At 36.1% G+C, this 26,167-nt stretch overlaps 1 protein-coding gene across 8 annotated transcripts in view; it reads right to left on the reverse strand.

Annotated features, from left to right (window-relative positions):
- PPHLN1 (periphilin 1) overlaps positions 1 to 26,167 on the reverse strand; it is a 95,453-nt gene that overhangs the window by 45,341 nt on the left and 23,945 nt on the right. For 4 of the 8 annotated variants that reach the window (XM_081129399.1, XM_081129405.1, XM_081129401.1 and 1 more), the window contains 2 exons: positions 9,607 to 9,818; positions 45 to 101 (listed from right to left, as the gene is read on the reverse strand). In XM_081129399.1, coding sequence (XP_080985525.1) covers positions 45 to 101; positions 9,607 to 9,818 — 269 coding nt within the window. The remainder of the gene's footprint in view (positions 1 to 44; positions 102 to 9,606; positions 9,819 to 26,167) is intronic. The other 4 variants (XM_081129404.1, XM_081129400.1, XM_081129406.1 and 1 more) reach the window with 1 other exon arrangement.

Below are 26,167 nucleotides of genomic sequence, written 5' to 3' on the forward strand. Positions count from 1 at the left end.
CCACCCTTTTACAATCCCAAATCAAAATCTAGCTCAAAACTCACCTCTTTCTGGCTTTCTTTCATTCTGTCGTTTGTAGGAAGCATCAGCACGCACAGGTTCTAGGGAAAGGTGGGCAGGGAGGAATTACCACCAGTAGGCACCTCTGTGCCCAGGAGGAACAAGAGAAGAACCCAGAAGTGGGAGTGATGAGAACAGGAACTTCTAAGCAGTGCCTGGTGGCCTAACCTTCAAGTTGGCTGCCTGAGCAGCACCGCTGAAGAGGAGTAACAGAAAAGGAGAAAAATCTGTTTAAGATCAGAAGTGGATTGGGCCCAAGTCCAACAACATGAAGTATGAAGATGAAGCTAACCAAGGATAGCATGGGCAGAAAAAAATGAGAAAGGGATCATAAAATAAGGTACCAAAAGTTGAAGATGGGATAATGTCTTACTCATCATTTTAAGAACCTAATTTCATCTCTTCCATAAAGTCAACATTCAAAGGATTGGTTAAGGAACGACACCAAACCATTAAGAATGAAAGATGAATTACCATCAGAAATCAAAAAGAACACTGGAAGGTTTTCATAGCATATCAGTTCCCTGGGCTGACAATGGTTAGCTGCAGTAGTTATTCTGACATGCTCTCAACAAGCAGCCTATTACTAAATCATGCTAATTCACACATGAATTTTCTTTATAAACAAATCCATAGCTACTATCTTGGTTGAACCCCTAATTATCCCATATCTAGAATCATGTAAATGTTTTATTAGCTTCCTGCAAGCTCTTGATGCAGATGGAATCATCTTTCTAAACAGCCTAAATTTACTAGCAGAGGCTCCCAGATATCTTTGCGATAACATACAAACTCCTATTATAGATCCCAAATTGCCAATTTTATCTTTTTTTCTGAGAAAATAATACACTTTCCGAGTCATTTTAGCACTGTCAGCACCTTGCATTAAAAAATGTTTCACGAAATACCACACAAATGTTGCCCTTCCACTTTTGCAAGAATGTTGTTGAAGATGTACTGTCCCTTATTGTTTACTGATCTGTCATCAGGAAATTTTTGTTCCTCCTAAGTAGCTGATATGCTTTTACCCATCGTACATGGTGAACACTATTATTGTTCATTTCCCCTTTGTTTTAGACAAATCCTTAGTTCACCCACAGCAACTACTGAGAGCCTTATCATAGGCATTTATTTCATATTCTACTAACTTTATTTTTACTTTTATTTTCATGTCATTTTCCTTTTACACAAAAGCCTTCACCCACTTACTTAATCCTATTTTATTAAGTATTTATTTGGTTAACCCGCCTCAAATTCTTTGTAAATCAACAGACTAGGACAGGGATGTTTTACAGGAGTGTCTGGAGTGTGCGGCTGGCTTATGTTAGCTGGTGAGAGTGGATTGTCCGAATCTCTTTCAAATTGCAAGTTTTAATAACTCCACATCAGTAGCCTGAAATCAGCCACAGTGGTAGTATTTACTCCATGGATATAGGTAAATGTCACAAATCAGGTGTTTTTCTCCTCCAAGGAGTCAGTTTACTAATACACAACTGGTGCTATGTTTATTGATTTCGATTCCAAATCTCAGAGACACTGTAGGAATTACCACATTTAACTACAGATTCCTAACCATGCTGCCCTAAACAAGCTTGAGCTATTTAATAAATCCAACAGACTAATAAAATCGCCCAGCTAAACCTTGCTCAAACTGCAGAATCATAAAAAAATTAAGTGGTTGTTTTATTCATTAAGTTTTAGAGTGTATTTTAACACAAAAGATAACTAAAACAATTCCACTATGCTTAAACTCTTCATCCCAGAATTTCCAATGATATGTTTATATTAAAACCAAGGGTCTTGCCCTGGTCAGTGTGGCTCAGTTGGTTGGGGGATCATCCAGTGCACCGAAAGGTTGCCAGTTTGATTCCCGGTCAGGGCACATGCCAGGTTTGCCAGCTCGATCTCCAGCAGGGGGAGTGCAGGAGGCAGCCAACTGATGTTTCTCTCTCATACTGAAACATCGATGTGAGAGTAACATTGATGTTTCTCTCTCTCTCTCCCCCCTCCCCCCTCTGTAAAAATCAATAAAAATATAAAATTTAAAAAGGGTCTTTCTTTTTGTCCTCTACTAACAGCATATTAATGATTTCTAAACAAGTTTTTCTTAATATTTTTCCATTTGGTTCATGCCTTTGTACTTCTGCATTTATACTTCCTAACTACACCTTTCTCTTTCTTCTTTGTTGGTGACTATTCCTTAAAGTGAATGTTCCTAACTGCAGTTCTTTTTGCTCTGCTATTCTTATGTGGCTCCAACCAACACTGTGAATACTTATGTTTCTCAAATCTGATTCTTTCATTCACTTGTCTCTATTCTAACTCCTTAGCTACTCCTTAGCTATTGCCTCAAATTCATCTCACACATGATCTTAGTGAGCAGCACTAACTCCCTGCCTGAGACAAGGGCAAAAAGGCTCAACACATTTCTGCCTGACTTGCTAAAGAAAATAAGTGCCAAATTAGGATGAAGGAAAGAAACCAGGAAAGAGGAATTCTGAATGGGCAGTAAGGAAATCAAAATCCAAGCCAAGATATTGGTGAGTGAAAGAATAAATGGGAAGGAAGAAAATAAAGAAGAACTTTAAATACTGGTTCCATAGGACAGGTATAAAGTTTTTCCCAGGCAGATGAAATCAGAGCTAGACAAGCAGGTTATTATTCCAACAAACATTTACAAGTTCCATAAGAATTTAACAATATTTGATGACTCTCTGAAATAACTGATTTAAATATTAATAAATAATACTTGATGACTCTTTAAATACAACAGCTGTAAATCTGATAGGATCTTTCAGAAATAATACTTTCTTTCTGATGTGTTATCCTGATGAAAGCAATGATAAACCTAACCAGACTCACCCAATCCTAAGTAAGTGTTGTTACTGACAATCCATGAAAGAACAAAAAACACTGCTAGAAAAAGTCATGATAAAATTTATCACTGCTAGATTGTAAAATTATGGGCTACATTTTGCAAACTATTAAATTCTTGGTACAGTACCTGACATACAGGAACAAAACAGATACCTATGAATGAAAGTCTTTTCAATAAAACTTGTGAACACAGACAACAGTGTGGTGACTGCAGGGGGAAGAGGGGAGGGGAAGGTTGAAAAGGGTATATAAATGGTGATGGATGGAGACTTGACTTGGGGTGGTGAGCACACAATACAGTGTACAGATGATGTATTGTGGAATTGTGCACCTGAAACCTGTATAATTTTGTTAACCAGTGGCAGCCCAATAAATTCAATAAAAAGGGGGGGAAAAGTATTTTCAATTAAAAAAAAGTCATAGCACAGGTAATCCACCTTTCCCTTGAAGCTTTGAAAGAGAAATTAAGATATGAACAAATGAAGATGTGGTGCTTATACAAAAGCTAAGGAAATAATATATCATGGATGATGATATAAAATTTGGGGCTCTTGGTTAGGAAGAGCATGATTTCCTAGAGATCTACTGATTTATTTAAAAACAAACAAAACAGAATACAGAAGGGAGCACACGAAAATGATCTTGTGGTAAAGACTCAAAAAAAAAAACCCCCAAAACCCTACAGGAAAAAACACCAAACAGATAGAGGGCTGGAGCAAGCTTTGCACCACTTCTGCTTCCCCAAAATAATCACCTTCAGGAGGTTAACAATGCAACAAGTTGAAGTAAAGGCATGTTAACTATGAATATTTTGGAAGTGAACTTCTAAATAGAACTCTCCTTTAATACATCAGTCAAAACCACATGGGCTCACTTTTAAAAATACCAATAAAACATTATATCATCTGTACATTATGAATGTATGCTAAAGCCAACGTGCTAAGTTCTAAAACAGGGATACTATAGATGCCTACACATACACATATGGAAATATCATTAACTAACTACTGTTTTAGAACTATGGTCATTAAGATGCTAGAGAAGCTATAGCTGTACTCCTAGGCTTACCCCAGGAAACTTGCAGCCAAAGCTCTCTTGTGAGTAAGCAACAGAGTCTCTAACAAAAAGAACAGACTGCATCTGATTCCACAGCACATGAATTGCGTGCATCAGTTAACAGTCCAAGATCTTCCAGGAGAATACTAAATTACCTTTCAGGTACTCTATGTGAAATAGCTCATAACCCTTTACCATTGCATCCTTCCACCAACTTCTACCCACCCTCCAGATATTACCTAAAATGTCTACTCCTGTGTAATGACTTGTCTCCATCACTAGATCGTAAACTTAGGGGGCAAAGATTGGATCTTTCTTGCTTGGCAAACCATTTATTTGAAGTATATTTTTGTTGAATGAAAGACTGTATGAATACTGATCATAAATACAACTTTCAAACCAAAAAAAACTATATTCAGCTGCTAAGAGAACAGGCTTAACCTTCCTACTGCCTAATAATATACATGAACTTAGGATAAAGCCTTATTTCCATATCCCCGTTACCATCTAAACATGCACAGAAAAGCCTTCTTTCTAAAGGCAGAATTAAGCTTCTAAATTTTATCGGAATTTCAGCTATAACCCAAAAGTAAATGTGGACTTCCATATTTATTTAGAGCCAACAGGTCTTTAGACCTGTTGTATATTTTCCAACTGCATTGGAGTTCAATAATGGAGTCTATCTTCCAAATATTCTCTTCTCAAAATAGTATTTTTTCATTTTTTATTAAATTTATTGGGGTGAATTTATTAATTGTTCAACAAGGCCATATAGGTTTCAAGTGTAGATTTCTATGATACGTGATCTGAATATTGATTGCACTGTGTGCCCAATACCCAAAGACAAATAAAAATAGTATTTTTAATTCTTGTACTTTTACAGCTTTCTTAGATGTGCTTTCAAAATGGATTAAACACAGATGAATAATAATCTTTCTTTAAAATATCTTCTATTCATAATAATGGTTGCTGATATGAAGAAAATAAGGGAGCCGTGGCCAGGTGGTTCAGTTGGTTGGAACGTCATCCCATACATCAAATCATTGCAGGTTCAATTCCTGGTCAGGGCACATACCTAGGTTGTGGATTTGATCTCTGATTGGGGCATGTATAGGAAGCAGCTGATCAATGTTTCTGTCTCATACTGATGTTACTCTTTCTCTCCCCCCCTCCTTCCTCTCTCTCTAAAAAAAAAAAAAAAAAATCAATAAAAAAATCCTCAGGGAGGATTAAAAAAAAAAAGAAAAGAAAACAAGGGGAGGCTGAGTCCAAAGTCAGAACTAAAGAAAAACAGACACAGACCAACAAAAACAATAAACTTCCAAATCTCCCATAGTAATATTTTAAAAATTCAACCAAAATGTTACACAGCCTAATTCATATATGAGCATTGCTGGTAAAGTTGACATTATAATCTGTAGTCAATGTTTGGAATGAGTTAACAAAGAGGCAGTTTATAATCACTGACAATCATCCCAGGAGCCACAAAGCTCCTAATGTTAAAAATAAAAAAAGACAAGCAATCTTTATGTCACTGTTTTGATAGAGGAAATGGTTCATAACTTGAATTTCAAGAAAGTACCTGACCAAGTTTTCCATGAAATCCAAAAGTGAAAAGAAAGATAAAATTGTGGATCACAACTGGTTGAATAACAGCAAATAATGCAGATAAATGGTTGAGGTCCACAGAGGTCTCTAAAGGTTTCTATATTGGGCCTCATGCTACTCAACAAAACTATTAATGATTAATACAAAACACATAAAGCATACTTCATTTAGATATAAAATAAAGCTAGTTTTATCTGCTGCTAATATACAAGACCGCTAAATGAGATTTTTAAACCTCTATGGAAGAGAATCATGTCAAAGTTAATTAGATGAAATTTAGCATAACTAGATTTTTTTAATGCATTAACTACACACAAACAACTGCATCTGAAAAAGTAAAGCTGAAGAGCACTTTGTTTAAGAGTAAAATATATGAAAATTGTTTAGGTTCCAATTGTCTACAGTCTCAGTAAAGGACAGCAATGCATTGTGGTTGGCAAAATAAAAGTTCACTTCTGGCATCACAACTTGAAAGGAATAGAGGGGGAAAAAATTCAGCAAAGCAAAAGGTCCGAAATCCATGTCAAATAAAAGGAATAGCTGAAAGAACTAAATATATTTAAACCTGAAAAATAAAAATCAAGAAGATTATGATGGGACTCTTCAAATACATAAATGGTTACAACATTAAAAAATATATCTTTATGAGTCTAAGATAAATAACTAGCATTACATACACATTAGAGGAAAAGATTTTAATTGTTCTATTAAAGTGAGCTATACAAAGATGGAAAGGCTAGATTGTGATATAATAAATATCACAGGAAGTACTTTAACAAAGAATGGATATGGGTGACTGAACTTAGTGATCTCTGGTGTCACTATTAATGCTATAATCCTAAATGAAAGATAAATAACAAAAGTTAAAGATATGAAAACAATGGGATACATTAGTCGGAGTAAAATAGGAAAATAAATATCTGAGAGAGGTCACAAATGGGGTGATGTTTGGTTAGATTAATTAGAATGAAAATAAACTTCAAGTAAAAATATTTAAGGTGTATGTAACAAAACATTTTTAACTAGACTAGTATCATAAACAAAGGGAAAAGAAATGAGGTTAACTAGGTTAACATGCTACTCTGGCAGCATGTAAACATGAACAACAAAAAGTAACAAAAAATAACATGGTAGTCACAGCTTTGACCAGGTTAGTCCCATTAAGTTATAAGCGTAAATCTTATACATGAAGCACAGGGTAAAATAAAAAAGCTCCCTGGGATTAACTCAAAAGGCCAAGTAAGATTTAATTAAATGCACGTGTGTATGTGTGTGTTAGTGTGCACATGTATAAGCATAAGATGGGAAATAACTAGTTGAGATGAAAAAGGAGTAAAAATCATTCTGTGGCTTATAATTAAGCACATAAGAGATATATTAAATGCACAGAAGAATTATGAAGAATTAGTCCTTAAATGGTTACCATGTGCCAGATAGGTACCAGAATTATAGCGGGTGGTCTACTTCACAAGTTATATAAATATCGAACCACTATGCTGTACACCTGAAACTAATATAATATTGAATGTTAACTGTAATTGAAAAAAAACTTTAATAGAAAATATGGTTACCATGGCCAGACTACTAGTGATCATTAAAATAAGTAAAATTACTCTGAAAAGTATGAACAAAAAGCAAGAAAGTAAAACCTAAAGAATTAGCAAAATTATTTTTACCTGTTATCTACAAACATTTAAAAATCTATGTCAAAATTCTCATTTACATTAGAAAACTAAATTAAAACAATATTGCTAATTAACCCAGTTTAAATGACTGATCAATGAAGGACTGACCCTGTTTCTCAGCCCTTTTTTTGAAGAAAAGTAAAGTGCTAACAATATTTGTGACATGTAGTTTTAAAGCAAAAACTGGTATCACAAATATGTAAAAATAATAATTACTTTTCCCATTTACTGCTTAAAATAATACTTCATTATTTGCAAGATGATCTTATGTAACTAGTCCGAAAACCATTTACATGAAAGGAGTAGAGAAAAACATTTAATACTTCAGCCCAAATAGTTAAGGAATCAACTAAAATAATCTGTAAAGAGAGTTTACCCAGAACAAACTTTTTTTCTAGATTACACAAGTTTACTTTCAAAGCTAAATGACTTAACAAAATAAACATAAAGGTATTAACAAAGTCATATGATCTATTTCATTCAATTTATAGCACATTTTAGTTTCCTACCTTTCTTTGTTATCCTTACTCCAGACATTAAAGGCATTAGACCTCAAAGGATGGGAAAAGTACATTGGAGACCCTATGACAAGACCACCACTGTGGCTCCTCCACATTTCATCTCAAGATTTTAGAATTCTGGCCACTAACTTACCAGGCCAAGAGCAGATAGAGATGCTTCCTAGAGATCTGTTTTACAGGCAAAATTTAAAAAAATAAGGCTAATTCACCAATAACTATCTTAAATAATTTAATAGCTTCACTATAAGCTGTCAAGTAAGAATTTCAAGCCTCCATTTTATTCATGTTTTGTTTAAAAGGCTTCATAATCAGTTTCCAAGGACACTTTCCCCCTCTTAATCAAATCATTAATAAATCTGAATTTAAGTCATACACATGAAAAAAAAAAAGTTCCTAGAAGGTAGCTGGCTAATTGTGGATATTTTTATCTGGGCATGTGAGCATGCATTAGAACTTAGAGGTAGTCTTTCTTATTGAAAGGGGAGAAGGGTGGTGGGAGAGAGGAAGGAAATACCAAACTGTTAACACCGAGCTCCAGAATAAAACTTTGTTACCTGGAACTATTCTGAAAACATTTTAAGCAATCAGGCATATATAAGTGCATGACCATTCATACACATGTATTCAAAAAATTTATTTTGGAAGCCCCATTCTACCTAGCTCTGAAAATAGTAGACAATTGATAAATGTTTCCTAAATACTGGAATCTAGCAACAGCTCCAATGCAGACATTCTGATCATCTGAAGTGATCTTCCATCACTCTTAACATGCAGGAGGCAAAGACTGTTAAACTAAAAACTTACTATTTGAAAAAAACAGTTAATAGAAAAGAAATCAAACAGGAAAAAAAAAATCCTAGACTTTTCTGATTTCTGTACATGGGCTTATAATTCCTTATACCTAGAAGATACTTGTCCACTTATATAAATCTGAAATGAAAGTTAAGCCCAAATGTCATTTCTCCCACGACATGTTTTTCCATCCCAAGTAAGAATCTCTTACCTTGACCTGCCCATGTCACATTAGCTCATTTATGACATATCGATTCTTGTACCAAAGTTATATTTTACATCTGCTATATTTACAAGTTGATAAAATTATTAGTTGGGGCAAAAATACATATACATATTCTAGTTCCTTGGTGACAGGAATATTTTTCTAACAGTGCCTTGGATATAGAAGGCATGAGGAAATTTTCTGTGAATGAGCTCAACAGCAGGCAGTTAAGAGTCTAGATAGATAATACAGGAAGATTTCATTTATTTATTACAATGCACACTTGAGCAACTCAGTCAGGATGACATGATTGCATAGAATGCCATACCTGTCCAAATTTAAAAACAAACTGAAGGTTGCAAAATAACAAACCTAAGGTAGGTTTAACTCTAAATTTTATAAGACTATACCTTATATCTAGGGAAAAACCACTGCAATTTTTCATGAAAAATATACTATCAGATATATCTCGTGACAAAAGATTAGAGAGGCTGGGCCAACACAAAATGGCAGGAAATCAGGAGTGTGTGACTTTCCAACATGCTCATAAGACATCTCTCCAATGTTGAAGAATTAGAAGAGAAACGTCATGTTGACTGCAATGTGAAATGGCTCAAAATAAGAGTGCATGCGTGTGTTTATATGGTGCTCATTATACTATTTTTTCAACTTTTCTATAACTTTGAAATTTCTGAAAAGAAAAAGTTAAAAAATATATCTCTTACAACACCTATAAGACAATCTGTCTTAGTACACTGTCATCACTGGAGGTTGCAAAAGAAAAAGTCCTTAAAATACATACTTCTATGTTGAGACTGATGGAAAGAGTAAGTTTTGCTTCTTTCTGGAGAGTAGCTTCTACTGCTGACACTGGAGCCAGATCTGCTGTGTGGAGAATCCTTTCTGCCTACAGGTGATTCTCTTAGAAAAGGAGTTTCTCTTTTATGAGGAGATCGGTCTCTCATATAATGGGAAGCATGGAAACTTTTTCTTCTGAAGCCATCTCTCATTTCCCTTTGAAAAGAAAAGAAGTTAATTATATCATGTATCCTACGTATACAAACACAAATGGCAAAAGCTCTGATTACAAGCTACTCTTCAAGTTGTAACCTTGGTTCCATTTTCTACTACCACCTAACCTCTGAAGTCAGTCCACAAAATGAAACTTTATCAGTGAAATATGTTTTAGAATGCATCATTTTTTCACAGTTTGGAATAGAACCAGGTGGTTAAGTGTAAAAGTTACTTTATTCTAAGCAAGTACAGTAATTTTAAAATGTGAAAACCATACAGTCCTACAACCTCTAATTCTTTTTGCCATTAACAATATACTACACAGTTATCATACTCTCATAGACACCTAGAGGATGCCAAAGACTTCCCCAGTAAGATATTTCATGGTCTATTATCTCCTTCTAAGTACAGTATATACTGATTTTCAAATGGTGAGATTTTGCCCCACACATGACAATTTGGCTACACCTATAGGCATTTTTGTTATCACAATTAGAAAGGAAGGGATACCACTGGTGAACAGAGAGCAGGGATTCTGCTAAAACCCTACAGTGCCAGGACAGTTCCCATACACAGAACAGTAAACTATCCAACCCAAAATGTTAATAATGCCAAGGCTGAGAAACCCTGATGCATATCTATTAAGTCCTTGCTTTCTGAACTCATATTCTTAGTATAGATTGTTACCTAGCTCTAAAAACCAACTTTTTATGATCACTTTTATTTTTACAAATTAAATTTCTTTATTAAGCAATATCATTAATTAAAAGCAGGAAGCAAGCCCAACTAGTAAAACTTTATAAAGAAAAACAATCTTTAAAATACAAAGCAAATCAAAATTATTAAATGAAACTATCTAGACTTGAGCTTCTATTTAAAAGAACATGTGGAATCAGATAGGTTTTAATTGAAGATTTAGCAAATGTACCCCATATTAAAATTAAAGAACTTTAAATTTCAGAAGAATGCAAAAAGACAAACCAATGGCATGAAATTTAAAATGCTCAAAAATAATTTCAGTATATTGATTGGCAGTCCCAATAGATAAGTAGGTTGTTGTCATCAGCTGATTAGTATCCAAAATATATTGCCTTTATAGATACACTTAAGTTTCTCTGGGCAAAAGCAGAAAACAGCTAAAACTCATTTATGATTAATGAACATGAACAAAATACTAATACTAAAATAAAGAATTAAAGAAATTCTAATATATTCAAGTTTAATCGCCAAAACTACAGGAGTCATATCAACATCACTGAAAGCGAGGGTGGCTGTGTAGATATTACACAGGTTTTAGGAACTGTACCAGGTGCTAGGGACCCAATGGTGAACCAAATGTATGCAGTCTCTCCTACCATGGGACTCTCAGGCTAGCTGGAAAAACTAATATTTTAATTAATTAATTAATTAATTAAAAAAACACACATGTGAATACAATCAAGAGTGCATGCAGGGAGACTAACTGGTAACCTACTCAGTCCAGGCTAGAGACAGTAGTATCTTAGCTTGGGAGCAAAAAGGGAGTCACAAATTTAACATGCACAAGAACACACCTTGGTAGATTCAATGGCACATGGTAAATGTTTAATAAGTGTAAGTGACAGGAAATGTCAAGCTGATTCTCAGAATTCCAGCGTGATGAATTATTGAAATGAGAAAAGAAATGGGGTGGGGGAATCCACATTTTAGACTCGAACATGTTAAATTTGAAATGCTCATATAACATCTTGGTAGGCAACTAGAGATACTGATGCCAAGACCAGAGGAGGTTTTTGGTTATAACAATAACATTGTCTGTATTGAAAGCCTTGGATATGGAGGAAAACAAACTATAAAAAGAGTAGAGGGCCCACCCTTTGGGGCTAGAAAACTTTCACACTGAGGGAGAAATGGGCTGCCTAAAAATGAAAGAGGGTGGTCAAAGAAACATGAAGGAAACAGTAAGTTATCAGGGGAGCCAAGGGAAGAGTGCTCCAAGAGGAGAATAAAGGCTCTGTACACGGAAATTAAGTGAGCTCTTACTGTCAACTTACTTTGGAAATGGAGAAGAGCAGGCCCATGTTGAGAGGAAAGATTGCCTACTTTCTCTGGGGAGAAAGGACAGAAGAAATGCTGAACTACAGTTTCCTGATTCTGACACCAGATGGCAGTAAAATCTCAACAGAACAAACAGTTCAGACCTCTCCCGAGTAGCCTGGGTGGCTGGATACGCTGGTGGAAGGTACATGTCAGATTTTAGGGTCTCAGAGCAATGGCTCTTCTCCCCTCCACATCAGCCTCTCCAACTGCCATGACATTAAGCAAAAACATCACAACTGGTATCCTCTACCGTAAGTATCCTCTTTGATAAAATGGTAATATTAGCCATCATTTATTCACGTGTGTATGTACATACATTTTTTATATCTATACCTACATCCCAATATATGAAAAGAACTACAAAGAATTACCATGACTCTGAAGAAGCTTAGTATCAATTGGGAAAATGGGGTGTAAATGTTCCAGAAGGCTAGTAGTGTAATTTAGAAGAGAAATGTATATTAGAGGAAAGCTAACCTGGAGATTTTTAGAAATTAAATTTAGATCAACATTGTTTCGAGCCACAAATGTTTTAACCATTTTTGAAAAGAGACATAGGTAATTCATTTTAGTAATATTTTTTACTTAAGCCAATATATTCAAAATATTATCAACATTTAATCAACATTAAAAATTTTGCTGAGATATTTTCTATTCTTTTTCATCTTTTTTTTAATCCTCATCTGAGGATATGTTTTACTGATTTGAGAGAGAGAGGAAGGGGAAAGAGGGAAGGAGGGAGGAGACAGAGAGGGAGAGAGACAGAAACGTGTGAGAGAAACATCGATCAGACAGATGCCTCTGCTACGCACCACAACCGCATGTGCCCTGACCAGGAATCTAATCCTCGACCTTTTCGGTGCACAGGCGACGCTCCAACCAACGAGCCACACAGGCCAGGCTATATTCTCTTTTTCATCTTGAATCCTGAATCTAGCGTGTGTTTTATACTTATGGAACACCTCAGTGTGAACTGGCCATATTTCAAGTGCTCAGTAAGCACACATTCAGCTAGTGCCTCCCATTTTGGACAGCACAAATTTAGATGGTGGAAAAAGTATTACAAACTTCAAGTAAAAGCAGAGAGGGATTAAAGGGTATTATGCAAACAAGAACAGAGTAGGCAGAACAGTGAAAAAAAAATTAAAGCAGTGACTGAAAAGCAAAGGAAGGAAATTATTAAAAAGGAAAAGAAAGTAATATCAAATGCCACAGAGGCTGGAAGCGATCTCTGCACTTAAGACCTAGGAGTCACGTGACCAGTGAGCGGGCTGTCCAGTGAAGCTTTGGAAACCAAAGCAGATTTTAAGAATTTAAGACATTTTTCTTACTAAAGGGGGTAAGCCATAACTTTTCTGCCAATAAATTTTTTTTTAAAAAATATCTTTTTATTGATTTCAGAGAGAGGGAAGGAGAGGGAGAGAGAGAGAAACATCAGTGATGAGAGAGTCATTGATTGGCTGCAGCCCGCAACCTGGGCATGTGCCCTGAAAGGGAATCGAACCCCGATCGCCTGGATCCTAGGTCGATGCTCAACCGCTGAGCCACGCCCGGCCAGGCTCTGCCAATAAAATTTGATAGAGGGAAGGAGGGAGGGAACTGGGACAATATTTTGAGGGAAAGGGCTTATCTGATCACATCTGGAAGTTGAGGGAAAAGCCTAATTTCCTGCAGAAGAGGAAACTGATAACTCAAGACAAAAGAATGTTAACTGATAAGCAAGAAGCCAAAAATCAAGAAGAGAAAATGAGACAAAGGAACTAAGTAGAGGAGAATGGCACTGAAGAAAGAAGAAAATGTAAAAGAGAGAAAAATTCTTATTTCCAGAAGAGAAAATATGAGAAATCTCTTCTCAGAAAGCCTGTACCTCAGTAAATTCTAGAAGTCATCAATAGAAAGTAAACAAAGAATGTGAAAGCAGCTTGAGGCAGAGTGGAAAGTTTTTATACTTATCCTTTGAAGGAAAGTACTAATTAGAGCAGTGTTTCTCAAAATGCCCGTCCCCAGGCTTTCATCAGCATTACCAGGAAAAGTGATAGAAATGCAAATTAAGAGGCATCAAATCACACCTACTGAATTGGAATCTCCAAGGTGAGACCCAGGATTCTGGGCTTTAACAAGGGTCTCCAGGTGGTTTGGATGCACAAAACTTTGAGAAGTTTCTCCAAGTTAGAGAGCCTCACTAACATGTAAGAGCTGTATATAAGTATGCTATCTCTAAGTCAAAAGCAGAAACTCAGCTCATGATAGAGGCAGAGCAATTCCCAGTGACAATTCTTGGTTTTGACCATGCCTGCGGATAGCTAAAGAAAAGAGCTGAAAAACGCAAGACTTAGTGTTAAAAAGTATCATCAGATCAGGATAGAGAAGAATGTGAACCAGAAATTATAATCATCAAAAAAGAAGGGGACCTTGAAAATTTATCAGAGTATAAGGACAGGGAGGTATACATGGGGAGGTTCAAAGATGACACGGGAACAATGGACTGGAAAGGTAATAAGGTGCAAGAAGTATGCCCAGAGTTCATCTCAAGAATTAGCAAATTAGGAGATAAGTGGGTTGGGAGGGAAGTGATTTCATAACCAGGAAGTTAGGTTCCAGTTATAGAAAAGTGGTGAAAGAATGGTAGAAAATACATACACTCTATTTTGATACTGAAAAGATCAGTCTTTGCCCTTATGAAGCTTATATTCTAATTGAGAAGACATATAAACAAAACATTGAAAAGCGACAAGCGCTATAAAGAAAGGCATTTGTAAGGGAAGTTATTTTAGAAAAAAATGGTCAAGAAGGTGATACATGAGCAGAAATGGAACCCAACAAAGAACAAGGTGGTGAAGAGATACAGATCATTCTACCTGTTCTGTAAAGGCATCATATGTTGGTGAGAAGGCATAATGGTGAGTCAGAAGACCTTACTGGAGTTTATAGAATTATACAGCACCAAAGTGTAAAACGTAATACTAGCCCTGTGTATAAAACCTAACAGAGCCCTGGCCAGGTAGTTCAATCCTGATGCACCAAGGTTGCAGGTTCAATCCCCAGTCAGGGTACATACAAAAATCAATGAATGAATGCATAAAAAATAAATAAATAACAGGAATATCACCCAGTAAAGGAAGGAAAGGCGGTTAGGGCATGTTAAAGCCCTCCGTAAACTAGCCTCCTACATACTGAAAGAACCTTCCAAAGTAACTACTATTGAGTTTATGATCTTGAGCCTGGTGTGCAGCATTCAAAAAGATGTTAGCTATTTAGCCTACTATGATTCCCATCAAATCAGTAAAAGCTTTGCAGCAAGAAATTAGCTATGGAATTTTACAGATGTGTAGGAGTTTAAAACCTACTCACAATAATAAAACTTCTAGAACAAGACCAGTTTGGCTTCACGAGGAATTTGCTTTACAATGGATGAACTGTGGATAATTCAAGAACTTCAGTTACGAAGTTCTTTCACAGATGAAGCACATATAAAGTGAAAGTAGGCAGAAAGGCCATTCACTAAACTAAGCGTCAACAAGCATTTCCTGTAAAGGGCCAAATAATAAATATTTTAGACTTTATGGGCTATGTGGACTCCATCACAACTCCTCAACACTCCACTATAGCAGAATAGCAGCCAGAAACAATATGTAAACCAATGTGCATGGCTGTGTTCCAATAAAACTTTATAAAAACAGACAGCTGGTCAGATTTGGCCCATGGGTTCTAATTTGCTGGCCCCTGATCTAAACAATTATGTACTTCCTGAAAGTTTTCAAATACAGTTTTTTAAAGAATAAAGAGGTTATCTATAGCTTTATACTTCCAAAAGAATACAAAAAAAGGTATGAGTTGTGTGTTTTTTCCATCCTACCCCTTACCAATATCTCAAAGATTTTTGTGTTTTAGGAGTTTAATTGTATTTTGGAGAGCAAATTAATTGCATAATGAAAAAAATATGTTTTGGCTGATTCACATGTTCTTTTCTACCAGAGACCTTAATTTATATTTTTATAAATAATTTAATACTTTATGTACTTTTCATATAAAAAGGCCTTCCTCAAAATATGTCCCACAAAATATTAATCCATAAGATGTTAGTCTTTTTGGGTTTTGTGGATAAATAACTTTGGGAAACACTGAGTTTAATAAAATTAAATACATATATTTACAGTGGCACTTGTCAGATCATTTCCTACAGGCAAATACAGGTTGAAAATTTAGTTCATCTGCTTGCATATGATATGGTCTTTGACCTTAATCAATTTACTCAGCCTCTTTTGAGCTTCATTTTCCTAATTTCTCTGAACATAGCAACTTGGTAATGATTGGTATCTAGTATTATAGTTTTAGGTTTTTGTCTTTTCATCATCAGATATCTCACTTTTAATCTTCCTCCAAACACATGGACCCTCAAGTTTTTAAATATTTTACCTAATTTTAAGACAATTTGGGGAGCAGAGTGATCAATTCCGTATTTATAACACATATTATGATAAAGTCAGGTTGATTAAAAAGCTAAAGGTTTGGAGGGAAGGGACAGAAGAAAAAGACCCTTTGCCCGGCTGGCGTGGCACAGTGGTTGAGCACTGACCTATGATCCAGATCACGGTTCGATTCCCATCCAGGGCACATGCTTGGGTTGTGGGCTTGATCCCCAGTAGAGGGGGTGCAGGGGGCAGCCAATCAACGACTCATCAATGATGTTTCTATCTCTCTCCCTCCCTTCCTTTCTTTGAAAACAATAAAAATATATAAAAAAAGAAAAAGGCCTGTCAAAAGTATAAATATAAACATAAGAAAAAAATACCAAGTAATTATAAGCCTCCAGGAAGAAACCATTCTGTATCAAAATGCCAAGTTTAAAGTACATACAAAAAAGGCTTCTAAAGTTGAAAATTAGATTTAAAGCAAATTTCCAATTGAGAAAAATTCCAATATCGATGGCAAAGTCTTAAATATTATTAATAATTTAACAAATGCTGACAAAACCACTGAATAAAATGAACACACCGCCCGGCCCGGCGTGGCTCAGCGGTTGAGCGTCGACCTACGATCCAGGCGATCGGGGTTCGATTCCTGGTCAGGGCACACGCCCAGTTGCGGGCTCGATCAATGACTCTCTCAACAATGATGTTTCTATCTCTCTCCCTCTCCTTTCCTCTCTCTGAAATCAATAAAGATATATTAAAAAAAAAAAATGAACACACCAATAAAAAAGACAAAAACCATAAAGTCAATGGAAGAAAGACAAATAAATGCATCATCTCACAAAATAAATATTTAAGAAAAGCCAAGTTATTTTACTTTTTCCCTATCACATAGACAAATAATCCCATCCAGTAGTGAAAATGAGGGTGAAGAGAAGCATAAGCCTCATCATGAATAATATACAACTTGGGTTGGGCTGGAAATTGCTAGGGATGTAATGGTCCTAAAAAGGGAAACACTACTCCACTCCATAGAACAGGGTTAAACTTCAAGTTTCACACAGAGAACGAATACAAGTTAGGCCTGCAAATATATTTTCTGACTGTCAGAAAGCCTTTCTTATCTTCATTAACAAGTTTCCTTTTTCTCTCCCTCTATTTATGTGCTTGTACACATCTGATGTTTTCTATTTAATGTCACAAAATGCTACAGAATACTTTGAATTCCTTCTTTTTCTTGGTGTAACACCTGTTTAACGTAGTTTGCACTTGGTTTCAAATGCCAGCCATTAGTTTCTATTTCTGAGGGGGGGAAAGTATTGATTATCAAAACAACACACTAATCCAAAAGATGAGGTGTGTTTCTTAATGTATGTCACTGTTTAGTTTTCCACTACTGACAAAATTATAAGGCTACTATGAATAATGGTGGGCACTCCATAGATACTAGCAGGTACTACTGCACTTCACAGTAGTTGTATGAAACAGCTGAGTCGTACTTTTCTTACATTTTTGTCTTCCACTGTAATTTATGATAAATTTGGGTAAACAAAATTCAAAGGCTTAGATTTTTTGTTTTTAATGAAGATAATATGGCAAGGGCAAACTGAGCAACCGTATATCTTAACCTTACACCTAAACAAAACGCCTTCATAGATTTACTTCTAATTCTCTGGCACAATAACTGATGAGTGCAGTAAGTCTTTAAACCATATAATTCACCTGAAAATCAATAATGCTCTCATTATCAAACTTACTCCTAGTAAATGCAGTAGGAATTTTTTTCTTTCTTTTCGGATTATATGAATGTGGCTGTACTACTTTCTTTTCAGAATGTGACTGTACTACTTGTATAATGTTAACTTATAAAATTTATATTTAATAAGAAATTAATGTTTAAGCTACTTTTTCCCATTTCATTTATAGTTCCTCATCAAGTAGAAGACCAAACATTTCACAACAATCAAATAAGTCACTTTAACTATTATGAACTTACATAACAAAATATTTTCCCCGATACATCAATATTCTCTCAAAGTTCCTTATTTTAGATTTTGAAGATAACTGATCTTCCACTGCCACTGCTCAATGCCACCTTCCCCACTCTACCAGCTCCCCACAACTCCAACCTTCCAATCCAATAAGAAATCTGGATGGCTAATATTTTCCCTAATAATCATGTAGCTGTATTATACACTTCAGAAAGAAAAAGCAACCTATAAAATGGCTCACTGACGCTTAACTCTATTCATGTGGATTGTATAGCTACTATTACTGCTCTGAGACGCTGATACTCTGAATGCAAAAACCTGCTTATCCAAATTATGAACATGAAAAATATTCAAAATATATGCAAGAATAAAAAATGTTTCTATTAAATGAAGATCATTACTATATTACTGATTCTCAAATAACAGTAACTTTGCTCCCAGGGGGACATGTGGCAATCAATGTCTGAAGACATGACATTTTTGACTGTACAACTGGTGGGGTACTATTAGCACCTAGTGGGTAGATATAAGGGATGCTTACACAGCACAGCCCCCCATAATAAAGAACTGTCCAGACCAAATGACAACAGTGCCAAAGTTGAGAAACCCTGAGATACATAGATGCGCATGTAAACACCCACATACACACTCTCATAAATGCAATCTATCAGTTTAAGAAATATGCAGAAACATTCTAGAGGTTTCTTGGAAACACTTAGCAATTCTAAAATGTTTCTTTATAACATATCTAACACCAAGTATTAAAATTTCTTCAGCTCTGCATTCAGATTGTATGTGACATTTCCAAATAAAGTATTTTCTACTTTATTTTAAATCTTTCATTTTATATACAGCCTAATAGTTAAGCACATAGGCTCTGGAACAAGTCACTAGGACTCAAATCCTGGCTCCATCACTTGTCTTCTGTGGGAGAGGTTTGACAGTTATTTAACTTCTCTGTGCCTGTTTCTGCATCTATAAAATGGGAATGATGGATTAAGGATAATTCCCACCAACACACACATAAGTAATTTACATATTAAACCATTAAATTTTTAAAAAACACTGAAAATACCAAGTGTTGACAAGGATGTGAAACAACTGGAATTTATATACCTTGCTGATGGGATTATAGTCAGGTACAAAGCTGCTGGCTCAGTCCAAAAAATCTTCGTAACTCATTACATCACATCTTTCAAAGTCTTGGGTTAGTCATTGTGCTTCTGTTATTCAGATCACAGAGACAGCAAAAGATGTAGCTTTGTTGCCTTCTTGTCTCCCAGTGATAAACCCATGTGTCATTTTACAAAAATGGATAATTGAGAGAGAATTGGCATGACATGAGTGAAACTCAAATTGAACATAAGTGAAGTTACAGAAAAAATAGCTGACCTTGGGAATGTTGACAATGTTTCCCTTTAAGAAACCCTAGATGATGTAGCCTGAGGAAATTACTGAAGCCAAACTTACTGACATAAAGGACAAAAATGACTGTAACCAAAAGGATGAATATGTACTCGAGGGACAAGAGACTAACAAAAAACTTCACATTAAAGGAATTCTTAGCGCTATTTCGCAATGAAAAGGCAAAGATAAATGTTGGAAACTGATCAAAACTTAGAATGGAGTATGACAATTCACCAAGGCATAAAAAAGATGTTCTGTACCTTAAGTTATAGGATGAGATGGCAAGCACTGTTCAAACTACTCTTGATAAGCTTTTTACAAAGAAATAAAACTCTTTCTCAATGTTTCTAATGTATTAAATTACAGTGTACTAGATGAATATTAGTTTTATCATTTTTCATTTCCCTGTATATTTCTAACCGAGAGTTTAATGTTTTGACAAAAAATTTTAAAAGTCACAAGTGTATTTTTCCACTATTAAGATTGCTATATAAGTCAGAATAATGATCACCTTTGGGGAGGAAGACAGAAGTAATTATGCAGGGGTATAAAGCAGCTTTTGGATACAAGTAATGTTCTATTTCTTAACCCAAATTGTGGTTACACTTATGGTAATTCATTGAGCTGTACACCTCAACTTGTGTGCTTTATGTAAGTTTATTCAAAAGAAAGGTGTCTATTTTCTTCTAAAAATGTGATATATAAAAAACAGAACTCCTTACTTAACATGATCTGAAAGGATTTTTTAAAGAATATGAACAGAGCTTTATCTTTGAGAAAATAATTTTCATTCTTAATACTTAAGGAAACACAAATCGTGAGACCAACTATTGTCAGAAAATCATTAATAAATTTTAATGATTTCTTTTGAACACCCAAACAGCATAGCATTACTTCACAAGCCCAGATAAGTCAGCCTTGTCAATTTCAGCTACCAACATCTGGTGTGAGGTCATCATCCCAGAGGATCACTAAGATATCAGTGCAACATGATTAGGTTCCTCCAGTTCAGGATAATCTCTCTACAAAGGCAAATCTTCCAATATGTCTTGACCAAGAAATCACCCAACCTCCTATATTTTTGCTATTTATTTTCCATTATTCAGAAAAATGCTATACCTTAACACAGCAACTCTCAACCTTCAACCTTATTTCCAAATATTATGATTCTTTTTACCCAAGCTATAGGAAAAGGTAGTAAACAGAGTGAAAGACAATCTTTCATAAATAAAACATTAAAAAAAATAACCCTTTATAATAAAAATAAAATTTAAAGATTTTTTTCCCCATAGTTTTTCTTAAATCTCTGGTGTCTCCTACTATAATCTATGCAACTAAACACTATCAGGTGACTAAGGAACAAATAGCACAAAATAGTTATTAACAGAAAAATGTAAAGTCTTGCATAGTCCTTGTTTTAGTGGCTTGTATTTCTGTGCACCCACTCACAGTTTTAATTCTATACTATATTTAATAGAAATTTTCTAATAAAATTTTTGACATATCATTTAAAAATATATTTCATAGTGTTCAAGCCAGAGATACCATTACCTCAAGGCTCACCTCAATTTCTGCTACTTCAACAAAACACCACTACTACATTCAAGAAATATTTCTACATCCAAAAGTTGAGAACGAAATAGCTCTAGCTTGACTGCTAAAAAAAAAAAATCTAGAAAAACTAGACAACAAAATATTTTAGCAAATTGCTCAGTCATCAGAGCTAAGAATTCAGTAAAGAACTATGGGAGCAATATGCAAGAGGAGTAGACAGCCCAGAGAACTGGGCCTATGTTTTAGGGGCTGCTTTTCCTTATAGATATCTGCCAATTTCAGAAGCAGCAGCTGAGAGGATGAAAAGCGGAGAAATAATTTTGATAGCTTCAAAGGATTAGAATATAAAAACAGAGTCCGGACCTTACCAGGGAAGGAGGGTTGAAACCCCAAAGGGCCACAAAAGAAGAGCAGGGTAAAACGGAAATAGACTAGCCTCGCTTCATATGACCTAAATTCCTTAAGGTAACCCTGGACTGCTAGTGACTCTAACCTCTGTTTGAAATACTCAGAGGTTTCTGTCTTCCTGATCATTAATTTTCCTTAAATTTATTTCAGATGTAAAAACCCACTTTTAACAAAAAAATACTATGTACTAAAATCACACAAGTAAGATAAATTTAAGCTAGACATTTTTAAATATAAAACTGTTTCCTGAAGAACTGTATAAATTAAAAGAAAGCCACATCTACAACTATCACTGAGTATGTAAAATGCAAAACATAAAACTTCTGTAGATTATTAATTTGCCCCCCAAAATTAAAAGGGAAATATCAATTAACTGATAGAAATATCACAACTTTATGCATACTGTTTTTCTTTTTCAAATGTGTTAGTCCCACCCTGGCCAGTGTGGCTCAGTTGGTTAGAGTGTTGTCCTGTGCACTGAAGGGTCGTGGGTTTGATTCCAGTCAAGGCACATACACAGGTTGCAGGTTCAATCCCCAGTCAGGACACATATGGCAGGCAACTGATCAATATTTCTCTCTCACATCAATCTTTCTCTCTCTCTCTCTCCCCCTCTCCCTTCCTCTCTCTAGAATCAATGAAAAACATCCTCAGGTAAGGATTAAAAAAAAAAAAAGTGTTAGTCACAACACTCATGATAATCTATAAAATTCAATCAACATCAATTAGTATAACTTTCTCTGTGCAAGTATCATTCTGATTTTAAAGAAATTTTAAAAAAAGGATTTTGTTGATTTTGACAATGACCCTGAAACATGCTAAACAGCAACAGGATACTAGAAACTGGGGCACATTTTTAATACTATTTCAAAAATCACAGGGTAGAAACTTTGCCCTGCAAGTAAAGCAAAGTTCCATTTACACAAGAAAACTTACATCAAAAGTCTTCAAACTATAATGTTTCTAGCTATGTTGAAAATGAGGATATTAACATGCATGATATAATGGGTTGAATACAACGAATTATCAGGCAAATCAAAATGAGCCTTTGAAGAAATATAAACAACAGTACAACTGGAATACTTACTATAAAGATTAAAAAAAACACCAACCATACTTAACTGAACTAATGCTTTTTATTTTCAAAAAAGTACGTAAGAGCACAGCATCTTCGGCTGTATCACAAACATTTCAGCCATAATGCTGGGCACATACAGGAGGCAAAGTTACCTGGAGAATGGAAGATGGGAAGAACTGATGCCCTATAATGCACTGTTCCTCACAATGTAGTCCTCAAACTGTCTGCGCTGTAATTACCTTGGATGCTGGTTGCAAAAGCAGATTTATGAAGCTTAGGATTCTCCCGTTAAAATGCACCCTCCCAAGGTAATTCCAGGCCATCACATCAGTTGAACCAGACAAGTTGTGATGGACCCCTCAGTTTAAGCAGATGGATGCTTACTGGTTAAGAGTAAAATTCAATAAAGTAGGAGGCAGGGATGCAAGGGGAGGGAAGAAAGGGGAGAGAGACAGCATTTTACTTCTTATCCAGGACCCTTCTTTTATCCTTCCCACATCCAACACGAACAAATGTTCCACACAAAATAATGACTACTTCATTTCTAGTCAACATGAACTTCAAAAAGGAATTAAGATTTCGGGAATCATTTTGAGAAAGCAGCTTGGTAGCTAGTAGAGAAAACTTAGTAAGTTTAGACCTCAAATGTCTTTTCTAAAATGCGTAAACTTTAGAACTAGGGTACTGTGACTTAAGCTAAGGGAGTTCCCACATTACCTTTTATTCCATACTATCTCCCCCCAAAATAAATGTCTTGCAGCAGAGTTGTGATTAGAAGTCTGATGACCAAATCCAGAGCTCTTTCCACAAAACCACATCTTTACACTTAAAAGTATTCTAGACATGAGATATGGACTAAGAAATCTCCCAACCAGAACAGAGATCTTACCTGTGTTATTCACAGTTTGGTCTAACACATAAAACACTGCCTATTGTTACAAAAATAAGAAATGCCTTAATTGCTACAACAAAAATACCCAAAAATGCAATGTTGAGTCATTACACAAAAGTAACTAGCATGAAACAGACTAGGGCAGGCATGCCAGGGTGAGAGACTCTGCTCCATGCAATCATCCAGGAACCCAGGCTGATCACTCTATTTCAAAATGTGGCTTCTGAGGCCACACATCTGCTGTCATTCCAGGGCCCACCCTGCAACATGGGCAAAGGTAAAATGTGTGTGGAAGAACACATGTAGAAGTAGAACTCCTACTTACATTATACTGAGATAACTAGTCATATGGCCACACCTAGATGGAAGGAAGGCTGACAAATGTAGTCTACCTATGCGTCTAGGATATGTGGAGAAACAACTGGTTACTTCATGCACACACCCCAACTGGGGATGAACCTGTTACCTGGGTATGTGCCCTGACTGGAAATCTAACCCATGACCCTTCAGTGCAAGGGAGAGATGCTCTAACCGCTGAGCAACACCAGCTGGGTGCTACCACAGTTTTTCTGTTTCCATTTTCATGAAATACCTTTTTCCATCCCTTAACTTTCAGTCTGTGTGTGTCTCTCCATCTGAAGCATATGTAAGGGTCTTCTTTTTTAATCATTCAGTCACTGTATGTCTTTTGATTGGAGCATTTAATCCATTTATTTGTATTTAAACTAACTGTTGAAAGATATGTATTTACTACCATTTTATTATTCATCTATGTTATTTTATCCTCACTCGAGGATATGTTTTATTGATTTTTAGAGAGGGAAGCATGGATGTGAGAGAAAAACATCGGCTGGTTGTCTCTTGTACACGCCCCGACTGGGGATCAAACCCATAGCCTAGGTACGTGCCACGACTGGGAATCGAACCCACAACCTTTTGGTGTATGGGATGATGCTCCAACTAACTGAGCCACCTGGCCAGGGCATTTGTATTTTCTTCTTCTTCTTAAAAGACTGTTCACCATTTCCTGTAATACCAATGGTGATGAACTCCTAGTTTTTTCTTATCTGGGAAGCCCTTTATCTGCCCTTAGATTCTAAGTGAGAGCTTTGCTGGGCAGAGTAATCATGGCTATAGGTCCTTGCTTTTCATCATTTTGAATATTTCGTACCCATCCCTCCTGTCCTGCAAAGTTTATGTTGAGAAATCAGCTCACAGTTTTATGGGAGTTCCCATGTAGGTTACTAACTACTTTTCTCTTGCTGCTTTTAAGATTCCCTTTGTCTTTAATCTTTGGCATTTTAATTATGATGTGTCTTAGTGTGGCCCTCTTTGGGTTCCTCTTATTTGAGACTCTGGGGGCTTCCTGGACGTGTATGTCTATTTCCTTGACCAGGTTAAGGAAATTTTTCGTCATTATTCTTTCAAATAAGTTTTCAATTCCTAGTTTGCTCTCTTTTCCTCCAGCACCCCCATGATTTGAATGCTGGTATGCTTGGAGTTGTCCCAGAGGTTCCTTATACTGTCCTCATTTTTTTGGATTCTTTTTTCTTTTTGCTGTTCTCATTGGGTGTTTCCTGCTTCCAAATCTCTCACTTGATCTTCTGCTTCATCTACTCTACTGTTGATTCTCTATAATGTGTTCATTTCAGTTATTGTATTCTTCATTTCTAATTGGTTTCTTTTTATGTTTTCTGTCTCCATTTTTGTTTCCTCTCTCTTTGTTGAAGTTCTCACTAAGAGTTCCTCTATTTTTACCTCTAAGTTCATTGTGAATCCTTATAAACAGTGTTTTGAACTCAGAATCTGATTGCTTGTCTCCATTTTCTTTAGTACTTTTTCTGGAGTTTTGTTCTGTTCTTTTATTTAGGAAATGTTTCCTTGTCTCCTCATTTTGGCTGCCTCCTTGTATTTGTTTCTATGTATTACATAGAGCTGCTACATCTCCCAGTCTTGGTAGAGCGGGTAGTAAGGTATCCTGTAGGGCCCAGTGGCGCAGCCTCCCAAGTAACCCGAGCTGGGCACTCCAGGTACAACCCCCTTCCACCCCCATTTGGGCTGTGTACATCTTCTTATTGTAGCTGAACCTTGCTGCTGTTGGCACATCAATGGGGGGGGCTTTACTCCTTGAGTATGTCACTCATGGAGGTGGTTGAGTGGTGCTCTGGTGTGGTCTGAAGCTGTCCACAGGGTGCTGTGGCTCTGGGGCCTCCTGGGAAGTGCAGGTCAAAATCAGCCACTGCCTATGCCCTGCCCGGGGCAACCGGCTATGAGCTACCGAGCAACCTGTAACTGGCTGCTGCTTGTGCTGAGAACCAGGCCAGCTGCTGCTAGCACCAAGCCTGAGGTCACTAAGAGATAGGGGGCACACCAAAGCCAGATGCTGCTTGTCTGGGGTTTGTGAACCTTTAAAAGATTTTTAGGAAAGTCTGTAACATGAGCCATTGGCAGGCCAACTGTATGGAAAAGCCACTCGGAAGTGCTTGGGTAGGCCCAAAATTTGGGTGGGGCAGGGTATCAGGGGATCA

This window comes from Miniopterus schreibersii (assembly GCF_964146895.1).
Source record: "Miniopterus schreibersii genome assembly, chromosome: 2".
NCBI lineage: Eukaryota > Metazoa > Chordata > Mammalia > Chiroptera > Miniopteridae > Miniopterus > Miniopterus schreibersii.